The following is a 21,866-nucleotide window of genomic DNA, read 5'->3' on the forward strand; positions in this document are numbered from 1 at the left end:
GATTTAGGGAAATCACAGAAAACCTAAATCAGGATGGCCGGACGCGGGATTGAACCGTCGTCCTCCTGAATACAAGTCCAGTGTGCAAACCACTGCGTCACCTGTGTGTGTAGTATTTACACATGTTGCTGGTCATATAGATCATTTTTACATGGTGTACTATATTTATGGGGAGCAAAATTTTTCACTAATTAAGTCATACAATGATCTCATTTTGCTGTACCAGTAACTATAACACTGCATTAACTAAAACACTGTTACTTTAATGGTATGACCACTACTAAAGAAACAGGACATCATAAAAATCAGAAAACACATATAAAATGCAGAAACTAAACTTTATTTCAGCAATATAGCAGTTCACGATGATGCAATCACAAGAAGTAAAGTCTATTCATACCTGTCTTGCTTAGCTTTCTGATGATATCCCATGATTTTCTTATTGTATTAGAGCATTCTTTAGATTCTGAGCTGAAATCTGATGTAACAATTCTATAAAATGCTTCACATGGAACAAGCCCCGGGAATTGCAAAATAGGAGCCGAGGCTGCAATTGCTCTGTGAAATGAGAATACAACAGAAGAATTAAATGAATCCATTCAGGATAAAAAGTAGTTTCATTCTGTTCTTCTAGGATAAATTTAATATTTCTAGTTGTTAATATTAATACTTTAATGTTTCCTGTAAAGAATATGAACATATTAAATATTCTGAAAAGGATTATGTATTATTGTATTGATAGTTTTGTTTCTGTCTGAGCTGATGAATGTATTTATTACATAATGGTATTTTATAGATTAGGCCAGGATAAAGTGTGACATATGGTGCCTTACAAAAGTACACACAGTGCCAAACCAGGCTTCTTCCTTTATATAGCCAATGTAGCACATACTATGCTTCTTCTTCTTCTTCTTCTTCTTCTTTGGTAGATCTCTCTTATGGCAGGTGTCGACACTAAAGGTCCACAGAATCACAGAAGTTTTGACTCTTAAATGTAAATATTAATAATAATAAATATAAGTAAGGTTCACAGCATAAAATTTCTCAAGTTTATAAATATTAATAAGATGCACTTTGACTGATCAACTGTTCAGCTACATGAACTAGTTCCTTCATTTCTATATCTACATCTACATCTACATTTACATATGCATTCCACAAGCCACCATACGGTGTGTGGCAGAGGGTACCCTGTACCGCTACTACTCATTTCCTTTCCTGGGTGAGAGAAAAACAACTGTCTATATGCCTCCATATGAGGCAGCTATCATTGCAAGCTGATGCAAGAAGCTTTAGAGATGCCAACTAGATGGGGTGCTGGTTGATGTCCTATGACATCACCTCAGAATTCACCATCTCTATATGCTCAAAGCCTTGACTCATCAGACTCCACCATTGCCCACTTAACCAAAAACTCATCACTTGAGTCTGTTATCAAGGACAAGTGTATTATACCAGCGTGGAAGAGGTAGTGAGTACAAGGGTTTGTTAGTATAACCAAGGACTCATGGCATTGTTCCTACAATGCAAACATTCAGTCTGATGATTATTATATACCAACACAATGAATGATCGGTTAGCACTGAATGTTATTTTGTTCATAAGTATATAGATGTAGGTGTATACGCTGAGGTGACAAAAGTCATGGGATACCTCCTAATATTGTGTCAGAACTCCTTCTGCCCGGCATACTGCAGCAACTCAACAAGTTGTTGGAAGTTCCCTGCATAACTATTGAGCCAAGCTGCCTCTACAACCATCCATAATTGTGACAGTGTTGCTGATGCAGGATTTTATGCATGAACTGGTCTCTCAATTATGTCCCATAAATGTCCGACGGGATTAATGTCAGATGATCTGGGTGGCCACATCATCCACATGAACTGACCAGAATTTTGTTGAAACCAATCGTGAACTGTTGTGGCCCGGTGACATGGAGCATTGTCATCCATAAAAATTCCATCGTTGTTTGGTAGCATGAAGTCCACGAATGGCTGCAAATGGTCTCCAAGTAGCCAAACATAACCGTTTCCACTCAATGATCGGTTCAGCTGAACCAGAGGAACCAGTCCATTCCATGTAAACGCAGTCCACACCATTATGGAGCCACCACCAGCTTGCACAGTGCCTTGTTGACAACTTGGGTCCATGGCTTCATGGGGTCTGCATAGCACTCGAACCCTACCATCAACTCTTACCAACGAAAATCAGGACTTGTCTCACCAGGCCATGGTTTTCCAGTCATCTGGGGCCCAACTAATATGGTTATGAGCCAAGGAGAGCTGCTGTAGGTGATGTCATGCTGTTAGTTAAGGCACTCACATTGGTCATCTGCTGCCACAGTCTTTTAATGCCAAATGTCACCATGCCGGTCTAATTTATACATTTTTCGTACATCCCACATTGATTTCTGTGGTTATTTCATGCAGTGTTGCTTGTCTGTTAGTGCTGACAACTCTACACAAACACCACACCTCTCGGCTGTTAAGTGAAGACCATCAGCCACTGCATTGTCCATTATGAGGGATAATGCTTGAAATTAGGTATTCCTGGCACACTCTTGACACTGTGGATCCCCGAATATTGAATTCCATAATGATTTGTGAAATGGGATGTCCTGCGCACCTAGCTCCAACTACCATTCTGCATTCAAAGTCTGTTAATCCCCATTGTGTGGCCATAAACACGCCGTAAACCTTTTCACAGGAGTCACTGAGTACAAATGACAGTGCCCTTTTGTACCTTGTGTACATGATACTACTGCCATCTGTGTACGTGCATATCACTATCCTATGACTTTTGTCACCTAAGTGTATGTATGTATGTATGGATGGATTCATATGTATGGCTATATATTTATATATGTTTGTATGCCTGTATGTATTTATGTTTATGTTTGTATGTATGTATATGCTTAAAACTGCTTTGAAGACAGCTGTAAATTTACTTTAATATTTAGTCTCTATTCAGGCAATGTCAAACAATTATGTTCACATACACACTCTTTCAACACATTACTGGGTCTGTGTTGACAGTAAATGAAAACAGAATTAGAGGATGAAGTGTAGTCTCTAAATGGTGATTAATTATTAAAATAAATTTGCAATAGTCTTTGGAAAAGTTACAGAAATGAATGATAAGCTACACAACTCATTATTAGTCCACAAACGCAAGTTGCCACGATCAAGAGAATGCACAAATAGCAAGTTTTTTGGTCACAGGTACAGAACAGTGACACTGCTCTGTCCCTTGTTTTCATTTGTCAGAGCACAAATGTTTTCTCATGGTGACTGTGGCATAAATAAGAACACAACCATTTTGTTTACACTGGATGAACACTATGTTTCTCATCTGAAACATGGACTATAACATCGAACTTTTTCCAGGCCTCACTCTTCCTGTTATGGGGCACATTTGCAATTGTATACACTGCATCATTTAATTTTCTTCTTACACCCTCCACAGTCTCACAAAACACAGTTTAATTATAGGCCGTCTGATAGCAACAATCGATCATTCTTGCCCTGTCAGTGCTACACTACAACAGCAATATTGTGCAATCAACATCTTTACTAAGTCACGAATACCCTTACAGTGCAGCATGCTTCAGTTAGAGGAAATGGTCAGCAAGTAGTAAGAGACCACAGTGCCACCATTCTGAGACTCATCACATTTGTAGAACTGCAGCAGGAAGAAAGGAAGTGAGGAAGGAAGGAAGACAGGCAGCATAACAATGATGTTACAGTGACACCTTGGTTTCTAATGTATGCAGCCCTCAACATTGGACTCCTACTCATTCTTTTTCAGATCTCTAGTCCGTAATGTGCACCTGGGCCTAACTAGCTGCTGAGCCACCATCAGCTCTTTGTGGGCACATCCTAATACTGCAGGCTTATCTCTGTGGGCCACTGTTGCTGTATAATGTGCTGGGGTCTCCGGTTCGCCTCCACACTCAGGGGTTATCTGCGCTTAGCCACACTTCTACATGAGCTGGCATGACCTCCTTCTACAGGGCCTGTCATCCCTGTGTGCTGGGCTGCTGCTTGGGGCATGATGCCACACTTTGCTCACCAGAGTGTTGACACTTGAGTCCGCACTGCTACGACCTGTTAGGTGGGGCGACACTGTGAGCTGGTTGTGTTTATGAAGGCCGCACACTGATCTCTGCAAACTTCCCACACTACAGGGCCAGCTCACATCCCTGCGTGCCGACCACAGCAAGATGACATTCAGGCTGCTGTACCTTATGCATTGAATAAACACACTACTATATACTGCTTCTGCAATCTGTTGTTTGTTGACCATCTGTCTCCCATACACCTGCTGCCCTGCCAACCTGCTCACTACATCATTGCCATCATGACCCCTCTTACAAAACAGTTTTATGGAATGTGATTTTATTCTGATTTCTGTGAACTCCTTTTAGAAAGAAAACTTCTGTAAATATAAGGATTGTGTCAAGAAAAATACACTCCTGGAAATTGAAATAAGAACACCGTGAATTCATTGTCCCAGGAAGGGGAAACTTTATTGACACATTCCTGGGGTCAGATACATCACATGATCACACTGACAGAACCACAGGCATATAGACACAGGCAACAGAGCATGCACAATGTCGGCACTAGTACAGTGTATATCCACCTTTCGCAGCAATGCAGGCTGCTATTCTCCCATGGAGACGATCGTAGAGATGCTGGATGTAGTCCTGTGGAACGGCTTGCCATGCCATTTCCACCTGGCGCCTCAGTAGGACCAGCGTTCGTGCTGGACGTGCAGACCGCGTGAGACGACGCTTCATCCAGTCCCAAACATGCTCAATGGGGGACAGATCCGGAGATCTTGCTGGCCAGGGTAGTTGACTTACACCTTCTAGAGCACGTTGGGTGGCACGGGATACATGCGGACGTGCATTGTCCTGTTGGAACAGCAAGTTCCCTTGCCGGTCTAGGAATGGTAGAACGATGGGTTCGATGACGGTTTGGATGTACCGTGCACTATTCAGTGTCCCCTCGACGATCACCAGTGGTGTACGGCCAGTGTAGGAGATCGCTCCCCACACCATGATGCCGGGTGTTGGCCCTGTGTGCCTCGGTCGTATGCAGTCCTGATTGTGGCGCTCACCTGCACGGCGCCAAACACGCATACGACCATCATTGGCACCAAGGCAGAAGCGACTCTCATCGCTGAAGACGACACGTCTCCATTCGTCCCTCCATTCACGCCTGTCGCGACACCACTGGAGGCGGGCTGCACGATGTTGGGGCGTGAGCGGAAGACGGCCTAACGGTGTGCGGGACCGTAGCCCAGCTTCATGGAGACGGTTGCGAATGGTCCTCGCCGATACCCCAGGAGCAACAGTGTCCCTAATTTGCTGGGAAGTGGCGGTGCGGTCCCCTGCGGCACTGCGTAGGATCCTACGGTCTTGGCGTGCATCCGTGCGTCGCTGCGGTCCGGTCCCAGGTCGACGGGCACGTGCACCTTCCGCCGACCACTGGCGACAACATCGATGTACTGTGGAGACCTCACGCCCCACGTGTTGAGCAATTCGGCGGTACGTCAACCCGGCCTCCCGCATGCCCACTATACGCCCTCGCTCAAAGTCCGTCAACTGCACATACGGTTCACGTCCACGCTGTCGCGGCATGCTACCAGTGTTAAAGACTGCGATGGAGCTCCGTATGCCACGGCGAACTGGCTGACACTGACGGCGGCGGTGCACAAATGCTGCGCAGCTAGCGCCATTCGACGGCCAACACCGCGGTTCCTGGTGTGTCCGCTGTGCCGTGCGTGTGATCATTGCTTGTACAGCCCTCTCGCAGTGTCCGGAGCAAGTATGGTGGGTCTGACACACCGGTGTCAATGTGTTCTTTTTTCCATTTCCAGGAGTGTACATTGAAACTTAATTTCTTGAGCAGCTACCTGTACCATTCTTGCAGTGACTATTTTAATGCCAGGAACTGTAGAATACTATACTCATGGAATTGGGAATTGCTTTTTATCATAGAGTAAGCAAATGCAATCAGAAATTCTGAAGAGAACAACAAGCGTGAATAACAATTAGGAAAATAGAACATACATAATTATGTCAGTTCAGAGCCACCACAGAATATGAAGTGAGAAATGAGGATGTAAAATGTGGACCAGCAATGCAACTTTTCAAGTATAGAAGTATGTTAGCAAGGAAAAATAACTTGAGGTTAAGGAACAAAATGTATTTAGAGTGAAGCAAAGAACAGGTATGGATCCAGGGTTAGGTTCTGTGGTGATTATGGTTTGTTACTGTCTCTGAATACAATCTGAATGATAATAAATAGCTTAATTACCATAAAATATTTTACTGTAATAATAATAATTTAATCATTGCTTTACCATAATGTGCAAGAAACTGCAATTCAGAAAAATGCATCCTTTGAAAGGTATACATCTGAAAATCTGAGAAGTATAGAAGTATATGTGTCACATGATTAATTTATGAACTATAATAGCAATGAACTCTCACAACTTCAGTAATCTCATAATTTAAGCAATATAAAATACATGTTTGCAATCAAAATTATTAGTATTTCATTAAGCACCATGACTGTTTACAAATTATGGTTATGCAAGCATGTAAATGAGAGGGATGCCATTTCTTTCAGTTGCTTCTCCTCTTATTTTTTTCTTAGTGGGGTATGTCTCATTTTGTCTCCAACTGCTAAACTTCCAATAAGGGGGTAGTTTGTGTTGTTGCCCCAGATGATGATTACACGAATATTTTGTCAGGATTTGTAAGCGGTGGGTCCTTGAGGTACGGCAATACGCAAACACGAGAAGTAAGTTTAAACTGTTTTATTAAGAAACGCAGATTATAAAACACGCACGCTACGTGCACCCATCATCACTGTGTATGACATCCTAACACTGGCTAATTACGGTCGTATCGTAAGGCACCATGGTGAGCTAAGAAAAGAGACATATTCGCGCCCGAGGGTGCACTAGTTAATACTGCGCACTGCGGACAGCGGCCAGTCGCATACTTTCCATCACAGTGTGGCCGGACGTGCGTCTACTGACCAAGCAAATTGTCAGCATTCCAGACAGGTCGGTTGGTGAGCGCGAGTTAACGTACCGTACGGTTGCGTGCAACCCGTAGACCCTTATGTAGTTTGCCAGTTCAACCTGTGGAGTCATGAGCCATATCTGATCTCTTGTTGACAGCAGACACAGTCAGCCTTCACCGGACTGGAATGTTAGTGGTCAGGCAACAAGGCTACCCATGTGATCAGGCACTTGTACAATCAACTGAAAAGTATCCTGTGTTAAAAATGTAGCTTGCGAGTTCTGGAGTTTCTTGCCATTCTCAAGACTTCTTAGTTTTCATGCCGCTTTTTCTCTGAATATTAGTTTATGTAAAAATAAAAATTTGTCTACAAAAAAATTTTTTTAGTGTGACTGTGGGAGGGAGGAGGAAGGCGGAGGGGGGGGGCAGGGGGGGGGGGGAGGTTCAGGATCCCAATGACCCCTCTCCTGGGTCCATGCCTGGCAAAGAATGACTATGTAAACAATCCCTGAAAATATTTTAAAACTATGTTTAAGCACATTTCAGACTAGCTGCACTGATGAAATGTTACATGAGAAGAATTCGGAATAGAAATTTAAAAAAAAATATTATTGTATTGGATCATTATCTGATAATCAATATCAGTTACCCAGGACATGGGAACCATTGTAATTGCAAGAAGAAACAGACAAAGAAACATGGAAATTAAGTTATTAAGGAGATTTGCTAGGATAACTAAACAAACAATATAAATCTGAGTAAGACAAAAAAAAAAAAAAATCAGAGAAAATTACAAAAAACTATTTAAAGGCTAATGAAAATGAATGTTAAATTAAAATTCAAGCAATATCTCACTTAACAAGAGATTAAATATTAAAATAATTACCCAGAAACAATATGTGGATATTTCATGCGGATCCACGCTGCAAGCATTCCGCCATACGACCCACCAAAAGCTATAACCGGATTCTGCCGGTTAAATGGTCTTGATAATTGTTTGGATTTTATATGCTGTATTAGATCCACATAGTCAGCCAATGCTTGTTGTGATGTTAGGTAGCCTAAATATTTCGGGTCCTGTAGTGCAGAAAAATGTGTCACTAAGTAACACACCAAAACTATATATCTAACAAAAATGTTCTTCACAGGATCAGGTTAATTTTAATTTTACAAGCACTGCACATATGAACATATCACTTACAGAAAAAGATTTATTGCCATAAGGCAGGGAGTCACCATAATAACGATGTTCTGCAAAGATGATAAGAGCCTTGAAGTCAGGTGCTGACTCCCAGATAAATCCCTGTAACAAAACAAGGATTGATAAGAGATGAGAAACTTAATGTCATAAAGTGTTAAGGGCATTAATATTTTATTCCTTCATTGGATAATTGTCCTGTATTATTCATGATAAAACATATTACAAGGTGTACAACTTTGCTTCCGCTGTTTGCTGATAGGTGGCGACAACGGTACGTAGCGGTCGAAAGAAACTGATCACAGACGTCAGGCAGTTAGCTTGGACCTCGGTCAACTTAACCTCATTCAAACATTAGTCAATTTGTGTCTGCATCATAAATTTGTTCTTGATTGAAAATGTCGGTTTACAAGCCTAATTCTCGTCATTTGCAGGAGGTGTTACTGTTTTGTTTCAATATGAAGAAAACAGCGGCTGAGTCTCATTGAATGCTCTCACGTATTTATGGTAAGGACACTATTAGTGAAATAATGTGTCGTGAGTGGTTTGAACGTGTCAAGAATGGCGAGTTTAATGTCGTAGACTGGCATAGTGGTGGAAGAGAGAATGTTTTCGAAGATGCAGAATTGGAGACATTGCTCAGTGAAGACTCGCATCAAACCCAAGAAGAATTGGCACGATCAGTAGGAGTGACACAGCAAGTCATTTCAAAATGTCTCAAGGCTATGGGCATGATTCAGAAAGAAGGAACTTGGGTCCCATGTGAGCTGAAACCAAGAGACGTTGAACAGCGTTTGTGTTTTTGTAAATAGTTGCTTCAGAGGCAAAAACGGAAGGGATTTCTGTGTCATATTGTGACTGGGGATGAAAAATGGGTTCATTACAATAGCCCTAAATGCAAAAAAATCATGGGGATATCCCTGCCATGTTTCCACGTTGATGGCCAAACTGAATATTCATGGCTCCAAGATCAAGCTCTGCATTTGGTGGGACCAGCTCAGCATCGTGCCTAATGAGGTGTTAAAACCAAGTGAAACAATGACAGGTGCTCATTATCGAATGCAATTAATGCATTTGAGCAGAGCATTAAAAGACAAATGGCCGCAATACAGCGAGAGGCATGATAAAGTGATTTTGAAACATGACAACGCTCGACCCCACGTTGCGAAAGAGGTCAAAATGTACTCGGAAACGTTAAAATGGGAAGTCCTATCCCACCCGCTGTATTCTCCAGACATTGCTCCCTCTGACTATCACCTGTTTAGATCAATGGCGCATGGCCTGGCTGACCAACACTTCCGATCTCATGACGAAGTCACAAATTGGATCGATTCGTGGATCGCTTCAAAAGATGAACAATTTTTTTGATGCGGGATTTGTACACTGCCCGAAATATGGGAGAAAGTAGTGGCCAGCAATGGAAAATACTTTGAATGATACACGTGTAACCAATTTGTTTCATTAAAGCCTAAAATGTTGGGGAAAAAATGGCGGAAGCAAAGTAGTACACCTTGTACATATAATGTGCTCCGAACGAGACTAGATTTTGGTGCTGAAATCATCTGGAAGTTTGCTTACTTTACATACATGCATTAATGACATATGGAATTACATTATGCCTGTCTGTACCATATGTTCTAAGCATATGTGTCTTGCATTTATAACTGGTAAGCTGAAATTTATCCTTATTATCACAGCACAATAAGGAACTTTTTGGATTATGTTCTCCACATTTTCACTGAAGCATAAAGCCACTAAGGCACCTCAAGGAGGTTTTCTACAAAAGCAACCAACAAGAATGACTGGCCCAAGTTCACCAAGATTATATGGTCTCCATAAGATACATGAGAATGAGATAGTCATCAATTTGGGTTCTCCTAGTTATCACCTGGTCAAATGCCTTATGGGTGTTCTCAGTTCAACCATTAGGAAATGTGAACACCATAAATGGGACTCCACTCACTTTGTACAACATTTGCAAGGATTACAGCTTCAGAAGAGATTTGTCATGTTTTTCAGTTTTGACATTGTGTCACTTTTCAATTAACTGCTGTGGTAGACTCATTCCAGCTAATTCCGCAGAAATTTGATATGATCATTACAGATTTCAAATGAGTAAACAGTCTCTGTTGTAATTATGTAACAGCATTATAAGTTTCCCTTTTCTTAATCACAATGTTGTCCTCTATTTTACATGAAACCTCTATCACACCATTTCCTCTTTTTACCCCCTCTTTTATCCCCCCACCCCCTCCTTTATCCCTTTTCTTTGATATTAACACATAATGTTCCCTGTGTATTTAACCTCATCCCCTTTACATCCTCCTCCCCCGCTGCCCCCTCCTCCCCATGCCTTCACACGTCATTCATATTCTCATAACGGGAGGATGACAGTTCAAAGCAGCATCAGTCCATCCAGACTTAGGTTTTCCGTGATTTCTCTAAATTGTTTAAGGCAAATGCTGAGATGGTTCCTTCAAAATGGCAATGTTAAACACTAATCTCCTCCTCCACTATATTCCTGCTCCTCCAGCGTCACCACTTGCTGGCCCTCAACTCATACAGTTCCCCATCTGCAATCTCACTATATGCTATACCACTTCTGTGTTTACAGTCAGTGAGGGCAGCAGGACACTGCAGTTCCACCTATTCAGTTTGATGGTTGTAAACGCGTATCTACCACTGTCACCAGATCTTCTTTCTACCATGGTGAGTTTTAATTACATGACATCTTCTTTTTATTATGATTATATTTTATTTACCACCCCTCACCCAACTTGTTATACTCAATATTTTTTTATATTTATCTTTTTACCTCTTTTTAGGGTTCCCCTGCATTAACTTGTAGTTTATGACAAGGCTGTTCCCCACCACCATTTTATATGACGACATGGCCCCATACAAAAAATTTCCAGTGTCTAACCAAGTAAGATTTAGAACTTCTTCTTAAAACTCATTCAACTTTTAATGATATTGTATCCACTGCTTACTAGGTTCACATGTCTGAGCTGTAATTTATTTCCTTACTGTTCCAGTCTTATGATGTGCTAACCACGTGAGATGCATACTTGGAATTAATATAGTTACATAATTGCAACAGAGACTTTTTGCTCATTTGAATCACGTATCTACTGTTGATACATGCCACAACTGAATGGAATATATATTACTGATCTCTTCAAAAATGTGTTAACATCCATCTATTTTCTATTCAATGGTGCATATTACCAACAAATTGAGCTTCATTAGCTTCATTATCTGTGGTTGCCAATACAAACCATTTTGACGGCAGTCATTTCCACTGAAACTGACCTGTTTCTTTATAGATAATATGTTTGTACTGTGGCCACTGGTGCAAGAGGAACTCAATAAGTTTTCAGATTATCTTAACCATACACAGTCTAAGATCAGGTTCACCATTGATCAAGAAAAATATGGACAGCTACCATTTACTGACTTTCTGATTAAACAAAATAATGGTGGATTAGATGAATTTAGAATTCAAAGACAGCCCACAAAAGCCAATATGTATGAACATGGCTCCGGCTGTCATTATCTGGCACAGAAATACAGTACAACCAACAGACTTGCATACAAAGCCCCCATACTTCCAGAATAGCTATGTCTTCTAGAAACATCTAAACATTACATTTAAGAAGAACGGGCACAGTAAGACACACTACCTGTCCTAGACCATGGTGGCAAACAGTCAATAACAAATTGAGTCTCTCTGAAACAAGAACTTCCCTGTGACAAAAATTAGATGGCATCTTTTACTTCAGTTTCTGATTACATTCCTAGTTCATGTGCCATTTTGCACTTGTGCTACAAATGAACTCTTATTACTACTAAAAGGAAAGTATCTGTTTAGGAAATATGGCACATGAAGGCTGTTCAGTACATCTTCCACTATTCTGTATTGCCAAGCACAAGCATAACTTTGTTCTGAAACCTTCCTCAAATCATGTGAGGATTGGTATTGGTATTATGTACTACTGGATTTGCTGAGTACACAAGTGAGACACAATTAAAGCTTTATTTGCTATTTTTTAAATTTTATTTATTACAAATAACTGTCTACTGTATAAGGCTGCAGCACGAGGAAAGGACAGAGATATTCTCTCTCTCTCTCTCTCTCCTTCTCTCTCTCTCCCCCCCCCCCCCTCTCTCTCTCTTTGAGTGAGTGTGTGTGTGTGTGTGTGTGTGTGTGTGTGTGTGTGTGTGTCCAGTTTAAAATTAGTAAGAGGGAATACAAGTAAAAGTATCGTGTGCCACTGGTATCATGTACTTCCCTATGACTGGCATTCTACAATTAACTGATTCTGAGTCATTTTCTCTCCCTATGGCATGTTAGACACTCTGAATACTTTAGAATAACACCTGGAAACATGAGTTTTAATATTTCTTTTAAGAAGTATCTTTCTTTTATGATGTATCTTAATACTGTAATCATCATTTTGTTAAGTATTTTGGTTTCTCTCTATCCAGATACATACAATGTTTTTGTGGTTGGCATAAGTGTGTGTACTATGAAATTCTGTTTAAAAAATTACTTATACTGAACTCACCGAGTTGTTTGCAAACATTTCAATGTCACCTTCATTTCCAGTGTAGAAGAATATGGATCCTCGTTTCTGGTCCCAGTATGAATTGTTCACTAAGTAACGTATTGTGAATGTGTCTGAATTAGCAAAACTGAAATGATCAACCTGTAAAGGCACAGAAAGTAATAGTATTATGAAATAATGATGCAGAATAAAACACTCATAAGAATCCAGAAACATAATCAAGTAAAACAGGGGAATGGCAAAACATAGTTGTAGAAGCTCAGCTAAAAAGATTCTTATAATCCAGAAATTTCTGGACAGAAAAATAAAACGATTATGGCAGGGAACCATTAACATCAGAATTGAACTGTTGAGGAGCTTTAGTATAAAGAACATAACTATTACAGTCGTTTATTTGACATAAAACTGCTAAGCTTAATTAACAAAATGCATCAACCATTTGATTTCTTGCTCAGATTTTCACAGTATCACTCAGATATTCTTCTAAGGAATAATAGAATTTCTGTACTAACAACTTTTGTAGCTTTTGTTTCAGGTGCCCTAGTTCCAAGCTGTGGGTTTGTTTCTTTTTGAGAATGTTGCAAATTTTCATGTCCATGTATTCTGAGGTTTATGCATATAGCTTTAATCTGTGAGTGGGAAGCATGAAATTGCCCTTGTTCCTAGTGTTATATCAATGTTTAAAATTATTGTCTGTGAATAACTTGGGGTTACTGTATACAAAAGTAATCAGTTCATTAATGTACAAACAGTGGGCACTTAATATTTTTAAATTTCTTAACAGTGGATGGCTGTATTTGTTTTGTTTTGCATTATACATATTTCTAACAACTGATTTTTGTAATTTAAATATTCTGATCATTTTGCTTGTGTTACCCCAAAAAATAATGCCGCCCCTTATAAATGATTCAAAATAGCTGTGGTAAACTACTTTTCCCATCTCCATGCTAGTTGAATATGACAGAATCTTCATTGCAAGGGTCAGGCTGTTTAATTGATTTGTGTGAAGACCAGATGCATTCCTAAAAAATTAACAAAGCCCAATTCTTTCAGTTCTTGGTTTCTATGATTAATGTGGGTTTCTTTTACCTTACAGTCTTTAGTTTTAAATTGCAGTATATGTGTTTTTCCAAAAATTCAGTTTCAATCCATTTAGCTGGAATTAATTTTCTAAACTATCTGGTAGAATTGTGACAGTTAAGGGAATTTGTTCCAAGTCATTGCTTTCAACAAGGCCAGAAGTACAATTGGTGAATAAAACTGAGTGTGAATTTATGTTTAGGGGCAAGTTGTTCATATTAAGTAGAAATGACATTGGACCCATAATTGAATCTTGTGGAATGCCTTGTGAAATAATCCATTGAGAGAAGGCATTTCCCTTGCTTGATGATACAACTGTGCTTCATTTTCTGTTTGTGAGAATGCCCTAAAGCACAACCTCCAACTCCGGATCTTTCCATTTTATACAGGAACAAGTGATGGTTTACACAATCAAATGCTTTTGTGAGATCACAGAATAATCCTGCAACTTTTCTAGACTTGTCTAAGGCAGAACTGATATTTTTCACAAACTCATTACTGACTGCCATTGTGCTTTTGCCTTTTTGAAAGCCATATTGATTTTCTGAACTTATGTTTGATTTTCTATATTTTTTTTTTAAATTTGCATTACCATCACTTTCTCAAATGTTTTTGAAAAATAGAGACTAGGAAGTAATTCCCCATATCTTCTCTTGAGCCTTTTTTAAATAAAGGTTTTACCTCTGAGTACTTTTTGGCATCTGGAAATGAAGTCATTATGTGGCACTGTTGGCCAGGATGCTCCATCCAGCGAAGTTCAGCTGCCGAGTTGCAAGTTTTATTTCATACAATGGCACACTGGGAGACTTGCATGTCAGTGATGATTAAGACAACACAACACCCAGTCTACGAATGGAGAAAATCTCCAACCTGTCTGGGAATTGAAACCGGGCCCGCAGCAGGGAAGGCAAACATGTAACCACTCAGCTAAGCAGGCAGACGGGCATCTGGAAAGTGAACTTCTTCAAGTGATTTATCAATTATTTAGCAAGGGGTGAGTTATTATCTTGACAGCTGCTTTAACTATTTGGTTGGTATGCCACTCCAGCCTTTAGAATTTCTGTTCTTTTTTCCTTTTTTTTTTCCTTTGCTTTTTTCTTCCTTTTTTTTAGCTGTAATATAGTTTTCTCTATATCTTTGGCTGAAATTTTGTCAAATTTATTTAAGTATTCTTCTGTCCTCTGACCTAAATGTACTTTTTCTGTATAAGCATCTACATCGACATCTGGTTTTGCTACATTTATAACAAACTGAATGATTCTCACAATTGACCAAGATTTGTTACCATTTTATTTCACTCCTTAATTTTGGAAATATATTCGCTGTCAGCTCTAATTCCCAGTTCTGATTTTATGACAGGCCACAATGCCTTTGATTTGTGTCCAGGAGCCAAGACGAATTTATTGTTAACAATTTCTTTTGCTGCTTTCACTGCCCTTTTAAATATGCTTTTGTACTATTTAACACAATTAATGAAAACAGGGTCTTTGTTGTTTTTCCATTCCTTGTGCAGTTGTCTTTTTTTCCAATGGACAGTTTTACTCCAAGAATGATACACTTTAGTTTACTTGAAACTTTTGTGTGGCGTACTCTAAGTTGAAATATTTACTTAAATACATGAACATTTTTTTCTAAAAATACATTAAAATACACACAGACAGGAATATCATCTTGAACTTGCCACACCACTTCTTCTTATTTACAGCAGAACAATTTCAAATTTTTAGTAGTAAAACGTATTTTGCTATAAGTTTTTTAGTGCTTGGTTAATTTGCATTAGTTGTTTCAATAAACAGAGCAGAGTGGTCTGAAAGTCATAAGTCTACACATAGCTTCCTTGCATCATCAGATTTATAATTTGTTACAATATTATCAATACAGGTTCCATGATTTTCTCTTGTGGCTTCCAAGAAGTTTACCTTGAAGCAAATTTTTTGGATTAAGTACAGAATCTGTACTGAGTCAGGGAGAAAAGATACAGAACAAAAGAGAGCAAGCAGAAAGATTGGGACCCAAATGAGAATTTGGAGAACAAACAATAAGACACATATTTAAAAAAGCAGAAGTGAAAGATATGGGTGGAGAGGCAAATTTGCAAAAGTTTTAAGAGCGTAAAAGAAACAGGAAGACAGAGACTAGTTTTACCCCCGGGGAGTAGCAGGACCATTACATCTGTATAGCAGCAGTTTACATCCAAACAGGTCAAAGGAACGAGAGCTGTAAGGAATAAAAGGGGGAGTGAGTGCAAGAGAATGAGGTTCCACAGATGGCATGAGCCCCAAGGAGCTGTATATTTATCATGCAATAAATCATAAAATAGAAACATTGTGTGTGTTAAACCAAGTAGACAACATATGACTGACATTATGTACATAACTGCCTAGACAGAATTGGTAACAATTCCTTGATATGCCATCACATATTAAAACATGCTGCGAGAGCTGTATCCCAACATATATATGTCCCATCATATTAGACAAGAAAATTTTCTTTTCTTTCCTTTCTGCATAATGCTCTAGCCATGGCCTGTTTGAGGCACAAGCGACAAGCTGCTGCTTGGAGCACAATGCTGAGTGGGTTGCCAGAAGCACCACAACTGCAAAATTCCTATATAGGATGAATTACAATTAGTAGCAGTTGCTTGGGGCGCCAAGCTGAGACGGGTGGCCAAGTGCAAGATTTGTATACTGTGCATATCCCAATTAGTAACAAAAACTGACATGGGTGAAAGTCTATGAAGGAAGAGGGGGGCAGGGGGTGGCGCCAATGATAAATAGCTTGTGTGGAAAAATGATTTTGGACTGGCCGCAGCCAGTGGTGGTTCATTATAATTGTAATTAAGGCATGTAGAACAACATGATCATCGAACTTATATTGTAATAATTGCACAACAACAGTAAATTATAATTGTGTTTCAACAGGTGATTACCAGTAATTATTTCATATACCTTATTACCAGCAATGGCACTGTGAAATTCATCTCAGATGATTTTATGTTGGCAGTAAGGCAATAATTAGCAGAAAAACTAACCTACAACTAAGACTGTGCAGTGGCCAAGTAAGGAGAGTGGTTTAGTTTACCATCCAGCTATCTGTATTAAAATTTTCTGTAACTTCCCTCAATCACTTACGGCAATATGGGGATGTTTCGTTTGAAAAGTTCATGGATGATTTTCTTCAACTTGTATTTTATTTCTACTGAATCTTGTCTTTTACTAGGTTATATAATGATAAAAATGTTGTATGGAGCAATGGCCTGGTGCAGGACTTCCAAAAAGACATCACTTCAGAGACTGCCCGTCCCTCAATCAGCAGCACCTGGTGTATCAGGTGGTCACCCATCCAAATACTATTTGGGCCCGACATTGCTAAACTTCAATGGTCGGGTGGGAACCAGCGTTTCCAACATGGCAAGGCTATTGGATACTAGGTATGTGATGTATAGTCTTTCAGTTTGGCATTTTGAGTAGTCCTCTCTGAAGTTTTCATATGCAATTTACTAATATGATCATAATATCTAATCCACAATACATCATTCATTGAGTATGGAGATTCCTAAGAATGAATATCTGGCCAACCAAATTAGCAACACCGTTGTATCAGTCAATTTGAAGATAGTGTCGCTGACAGAATGAGGAATAAGTAAAGAAAGGCTTCAAATTGTGAGTTGGTTTAACGCACCACACTGATCTACTAAGTGTGGTCCTTTTGGAAATAACATCTCCTTAACTTTCACCGACTTGAGGACTGAGAGCTGATTTACTCAGCCAGTTAATTATTAACAGGACCTGCAGTTCAGTGCGCAGTACCTACCACAGTGTAGTTTGAAATTTTTTCGCAGGCACAAATGACTCTGACTGGTTCGTTAACTTAAAAAGTGAGAAGGATTGTCACGGGCCGGGCTTGAACCCTGTACATTAAGAACGTGTCACACTGTGCAAGCCGGCCGGAGTGGCTGAGCGGTTCTAGGCACTTCAGTCTGGAACCGTGCGACCGCTGTGGTCGCAGGTTCGAATCCTGCCTCGGGCATGGATGTGTGTGATAGCCTTAGGTTAGTTAGGTTTAAGTAGTCCTAAGTTCTAGGGGACTGACGACCTCAGATGTTAAGTCCCATAGTGCTCAGAGTCATTTGAACCACACTGTGCAAGAAACACACACATGAAAATATCCACTTGTTTTAGCTAAACAGTTACTGATACCATTGTGAACAACACGCATGCAATTTGAGAACCCTGTCCATTCGGAGTTGTCGGCCCTAATGTGCCTAATTCGAATCTTCGCGGGGGAAAAAAAAAAAAAAATCATCAGTAGTACTTGACTGCCACGGGGAACGAGCAGTGGTGGCATACAGTTCCTGAACACCAGGTTGTAAGCCACTGTCTGGGTTATATCGTAATCCTCTCTGCAGTATCGCATGTAATGTGGGAATGTCGTCGATGGCGATCATTCACTAGATGAAATGAATTTATCGTATGGCAATGATGGCCGGGAGTCCCCATCTGGAGAAGTTCGACCGCCGAATTTCAAGTCTATTCAGTTGACGCCACACTATGTGATTTGCGCGTCAATAATGATGAAATGATGATGAGGATAACACAACACTTAGTCCCCGAGTGGAGAAAACTGTCCGACCAGACCCACAATCGAAACCTGCCCTGCTGCATGCCAGCCTGACGCGCTGACCCCCTTATTTTTTCTCCTCAGCGTTCTCGGAATTTCGTCTGGGTGGACGTCACATGACACCGCCTTCAAGTTCATCGTTGAATACTTCACTCAGTAGTGGTTAAAAACAGTCTTGGTTGCAACTACTGTTAAGCATTGGATTGCTGTATGCCACATATGAATTGGAAGAACTTCACTCAGTTTTCTTTCCTGCAGACGGCAGCTAGCCCTCTGACGGAACACACTGAGCTACCTTGTCGACGTACCACGCACTTTAAAGGGCGGACATTGCTAGAGGATGATGATGATGTTTGGTTTGTGGGGCGCTCAACTGAGCGGTCATCAGCGCCCTTACAAAGTCCCAATTTTTGACGAGTGCAATTTTTATTCAATCCAGTCTATCCACTGTCACGAATAATGATGATGATGATGATGATGAAGAAATGATGAGGACAACACAAACACCCAGCCCTGGCAGAGAAAACATTGCTAGATGAATGCCCCCTTGGTCCTCTGTAGGTGTAGGCTACGCGCCCTTACCAATTTGCATTGTCTGCTTTGATTTAATTCTGTACTAATGCATGACACAAAAATTACTCCGCTGCATAAGATCATACAACGCCACCTCCGTGAGGAACAGAATTCTCTTACTGTACCTTTAATCTTTCCTTCGGTTCCACTGGATTTCGATATTCAGCAGCGGCAATATTGCCATTACGGCAGTATCAACATAGAGGAACTGAAAATCCACTAGTTGTTGATGAACATCTGTCCTTTCAGAATGTTCAACAGTTTTTGCGCATTGCTTCACACATCAATTTTCGAAAGCCTGTATCTAGTTACCATCTTAATCGTTTCTCGTTACTTTGTGTTCGCCCTCGGAATTCCGGGCTGTCTTCTGGACTGAGTTTTAAGAGTACTTAGTTAAAATTTATCTTGCCTCTCAATGTTGGAAAATTATAGATAACTTACTAGTTCAAGTTAATGGAAAAATAAGTGTGGACAGAAAAAAATTGAAGCATTGCATTGCACTAACGCGGGAAATAGTGTCAGATTCATTGCTGACACACATATATCTTAAAGTCAGTAAACTTCGCATCGATGGGAAACAGAAGAAAATTAATCGAGTCTGTGTAAAAAAGGCATCAGTAACGGTATGAAGTTCGACCATCAAAAGTTCGATGAAATGCTGAAGGGATTTATCAGAACATATTTTTGGAAGTTTCTATATTATTAGCAGCTCGCAAAAATGTTTCATAATATTCGATTTACGCATGGCCTTCATCCCACATACACGTTATGTTGGTAACACTCACAATGGTTTTCTTGTAAAACACACAATCATGTGGTGGTGGTGGTGGTTAGTGTTTAACGTCCCGTCGACAACGAGGTCATTAGAGACGGAGCGCAAGCTCGGGTTAGGGAAGGATTGGGAAGGAAATCGGCCGTGCCCTTTCAAAGGAACCATCCCCGCATTTGCCTGAAACGATTTAGGGAAATCACGGAAAACCTAAATCAGGATGGCCGGAGACGGCATTGAACCGTCGTCCTCCCGAATGCGAGCCCAGTGTGCTAACCACTGCGCCACCTCGCTCGGTCACACGCGCACAAGACAATAAGCTACAACTCGTGGTTTTAGCACTACCAGTTTACTATATGTAGTAAACACTTAGACAAACTCTATCATCCTTGTCAACCTCTTCATAAATGAATAAGTTCAAAAATGGCTCTGAGCACTATGGGACTCAACATCTTAGGTCATAAGTCCCCTAGAACTTAGAACTACTTAAACCTAACTAACCTAAGGACATCACACACACCCATGCCCGAGGCAGGATTCGAACCTGCGACCGTAGCAGCCTCGCCGTTCCGGACTGCAGCGCCAGAACCGCACGGCCACCGCGGCCGGCAAAATGAATAAGTACTTGATAATGTATGCATTTCTTTTCTTTAACAAAGGTAAAATTCATACAGGTAAGGATAGAACAGTTAGAACTGTTGCAAAGAATCAGCTGACATACATATTTGATCCGAGAGCAAAAGGCAGACAGAAAAGAGGTTAGGATAGTAAATTATTCACATTACAGATCAGTACAGTAACGCGAACAGTGTTAGCGAAACTTATTGATTGCATGTGATTTCATACCGGTACGGTGAATCTTTTTACTTCGTAGTGATAGGCAGCGCAAGAGCCTGCAAGCAGGACTATTACAAACGCATTCATCATCTTGTGACAGACGACAACTGAGCGCACCGGTAGCCTACAGTGTGTAGTAGGTGCGACGCAGTGCTGCCACACTACGGGAGCACTGCCCCGGGGCCAGTCATCGGCTGCAAGGAAACCCAGCACGCAGTAAAACAATTGACTGACGATAAGCGCAAGGTAGTCCTCGCTAAACAGACGAGTCCCTGTAACAGGCGCGACATTTTAAAATATTGATAACTGACACGTCGTTTTCAAGCAATTCTATCTTGTCTTCCAGTACTTCAAAACTGAAGATACGGAAAGTGAACGAAATAGATACGGTAGCTTTTCACTGAAGTGTTATTTTACGCATTGTTAGTTCAGTTCCTTCACTAGCCTACCATACTAATGTATTGTATTCAAAATTTGAGCATAATTCTGATTGCAACTCGTAATCAGGGTAGTTCAAGTCTCTAAAACCAACATCAACAATAATTCTGCAACGCTTCCGAGCGAAAGCCATAAATTGTTTTTTTCAGTCATGCAAATATGAAAAAACACGAACTACGCTTATCGTATCCTGGAAATGCCCATGCCTCACAAGCGAAAGCAAAAGTAACTAGAGAACTACCTGAGAATGACGATTATGGAAAACTAAAATATGTTACGTCATCTGTCTTATTATATAGCGTGTCCCCCACTTTTAGGTCAAAATTTTATACGTGATAGAGCATCTTAAACAGAGTATCTGGATATCAGGAACGAATAGTCAGAAACGAATATTTCGGGCTACACATGGCTGTATGAGCCATGAGTGCCAGGCACGTGTTCGTAAACGGGTAGGGATCTATCGACGTAGCATATGCTAGCCTCGCAGTCTCAGAGGCTCCGCAATTTGGAGACCGTTTGTACACGCTAGAGTCTCAAACGGCGAGTTCTGTATGCGGTAATTCAAAAGAAGAGAAAGGCGTGGAAAAATCCGTCTCCGTGGTCGGGATCGGTAACGCACATTTGTGCGCTGGCGCTCGACCCGCGGACGTATTTGAAATGGGAGCGACATGCGTGGTAATATTTACGTGAAAGCGTTCTTTTTCGAGCATTTTTGGCAAGTGTCAGCTTTGAGTAGTCATA

General features: G+C 40.5%; 1 protein-coding gene across 1 annotated transcript in view; it reads right to left on the reverse strand.

The window, feature by feature from the left end:
• The window catches only part of LOC126249689 (lysosomal Pro-X carboxypeptidase), a 58,203-nt gene extending 37,342 nt beyond the window's left edge, over positions 1–20,861 (reverse strand). Inside the window, exons 1-5 of the mRNA XM_049951367.1 lie at positions 20,697–20,861; positions 12,809–12,949; positions 8,244–8,345; positions 7,929–8,119; positions 401–558 (exon numbers count right to left, since the gene is read on the reverse strand). Of these exons, the coding sequence (XP_049807324.1) occupies positions 401–558; positions 7,929–8,119; positions 8,244–8,345; positions 12,809–12,949; positions 20,697–20,777 (673 nt within the window). The 5' untranslated portion in view covers positions 20,778–20,861. The remainder of the gene's footprint in view (positions 1–400; positions 559–7,928; positions 8,120–8,243; positions 8,346–12,808; positions 12,950–20,696) is intronic.
• Positions 20,862–21,866: the final 1,005 nt, after the last annotated feature.

Source organism: Schistocerca nitens, chromosome 3 (assembly GCF_023898315.1).
Source record: "Schistocerca nitens isolate TAMUIC-IGC-003100 chromosome 3, iqSchNite1.1, whole genome shotgun sequence".
NCBI lineage: Eukaryota > Metazoa > Arthropoda > Insecta > Orthoptera > Acrididae > Schistocerca > Schistocerca nitens.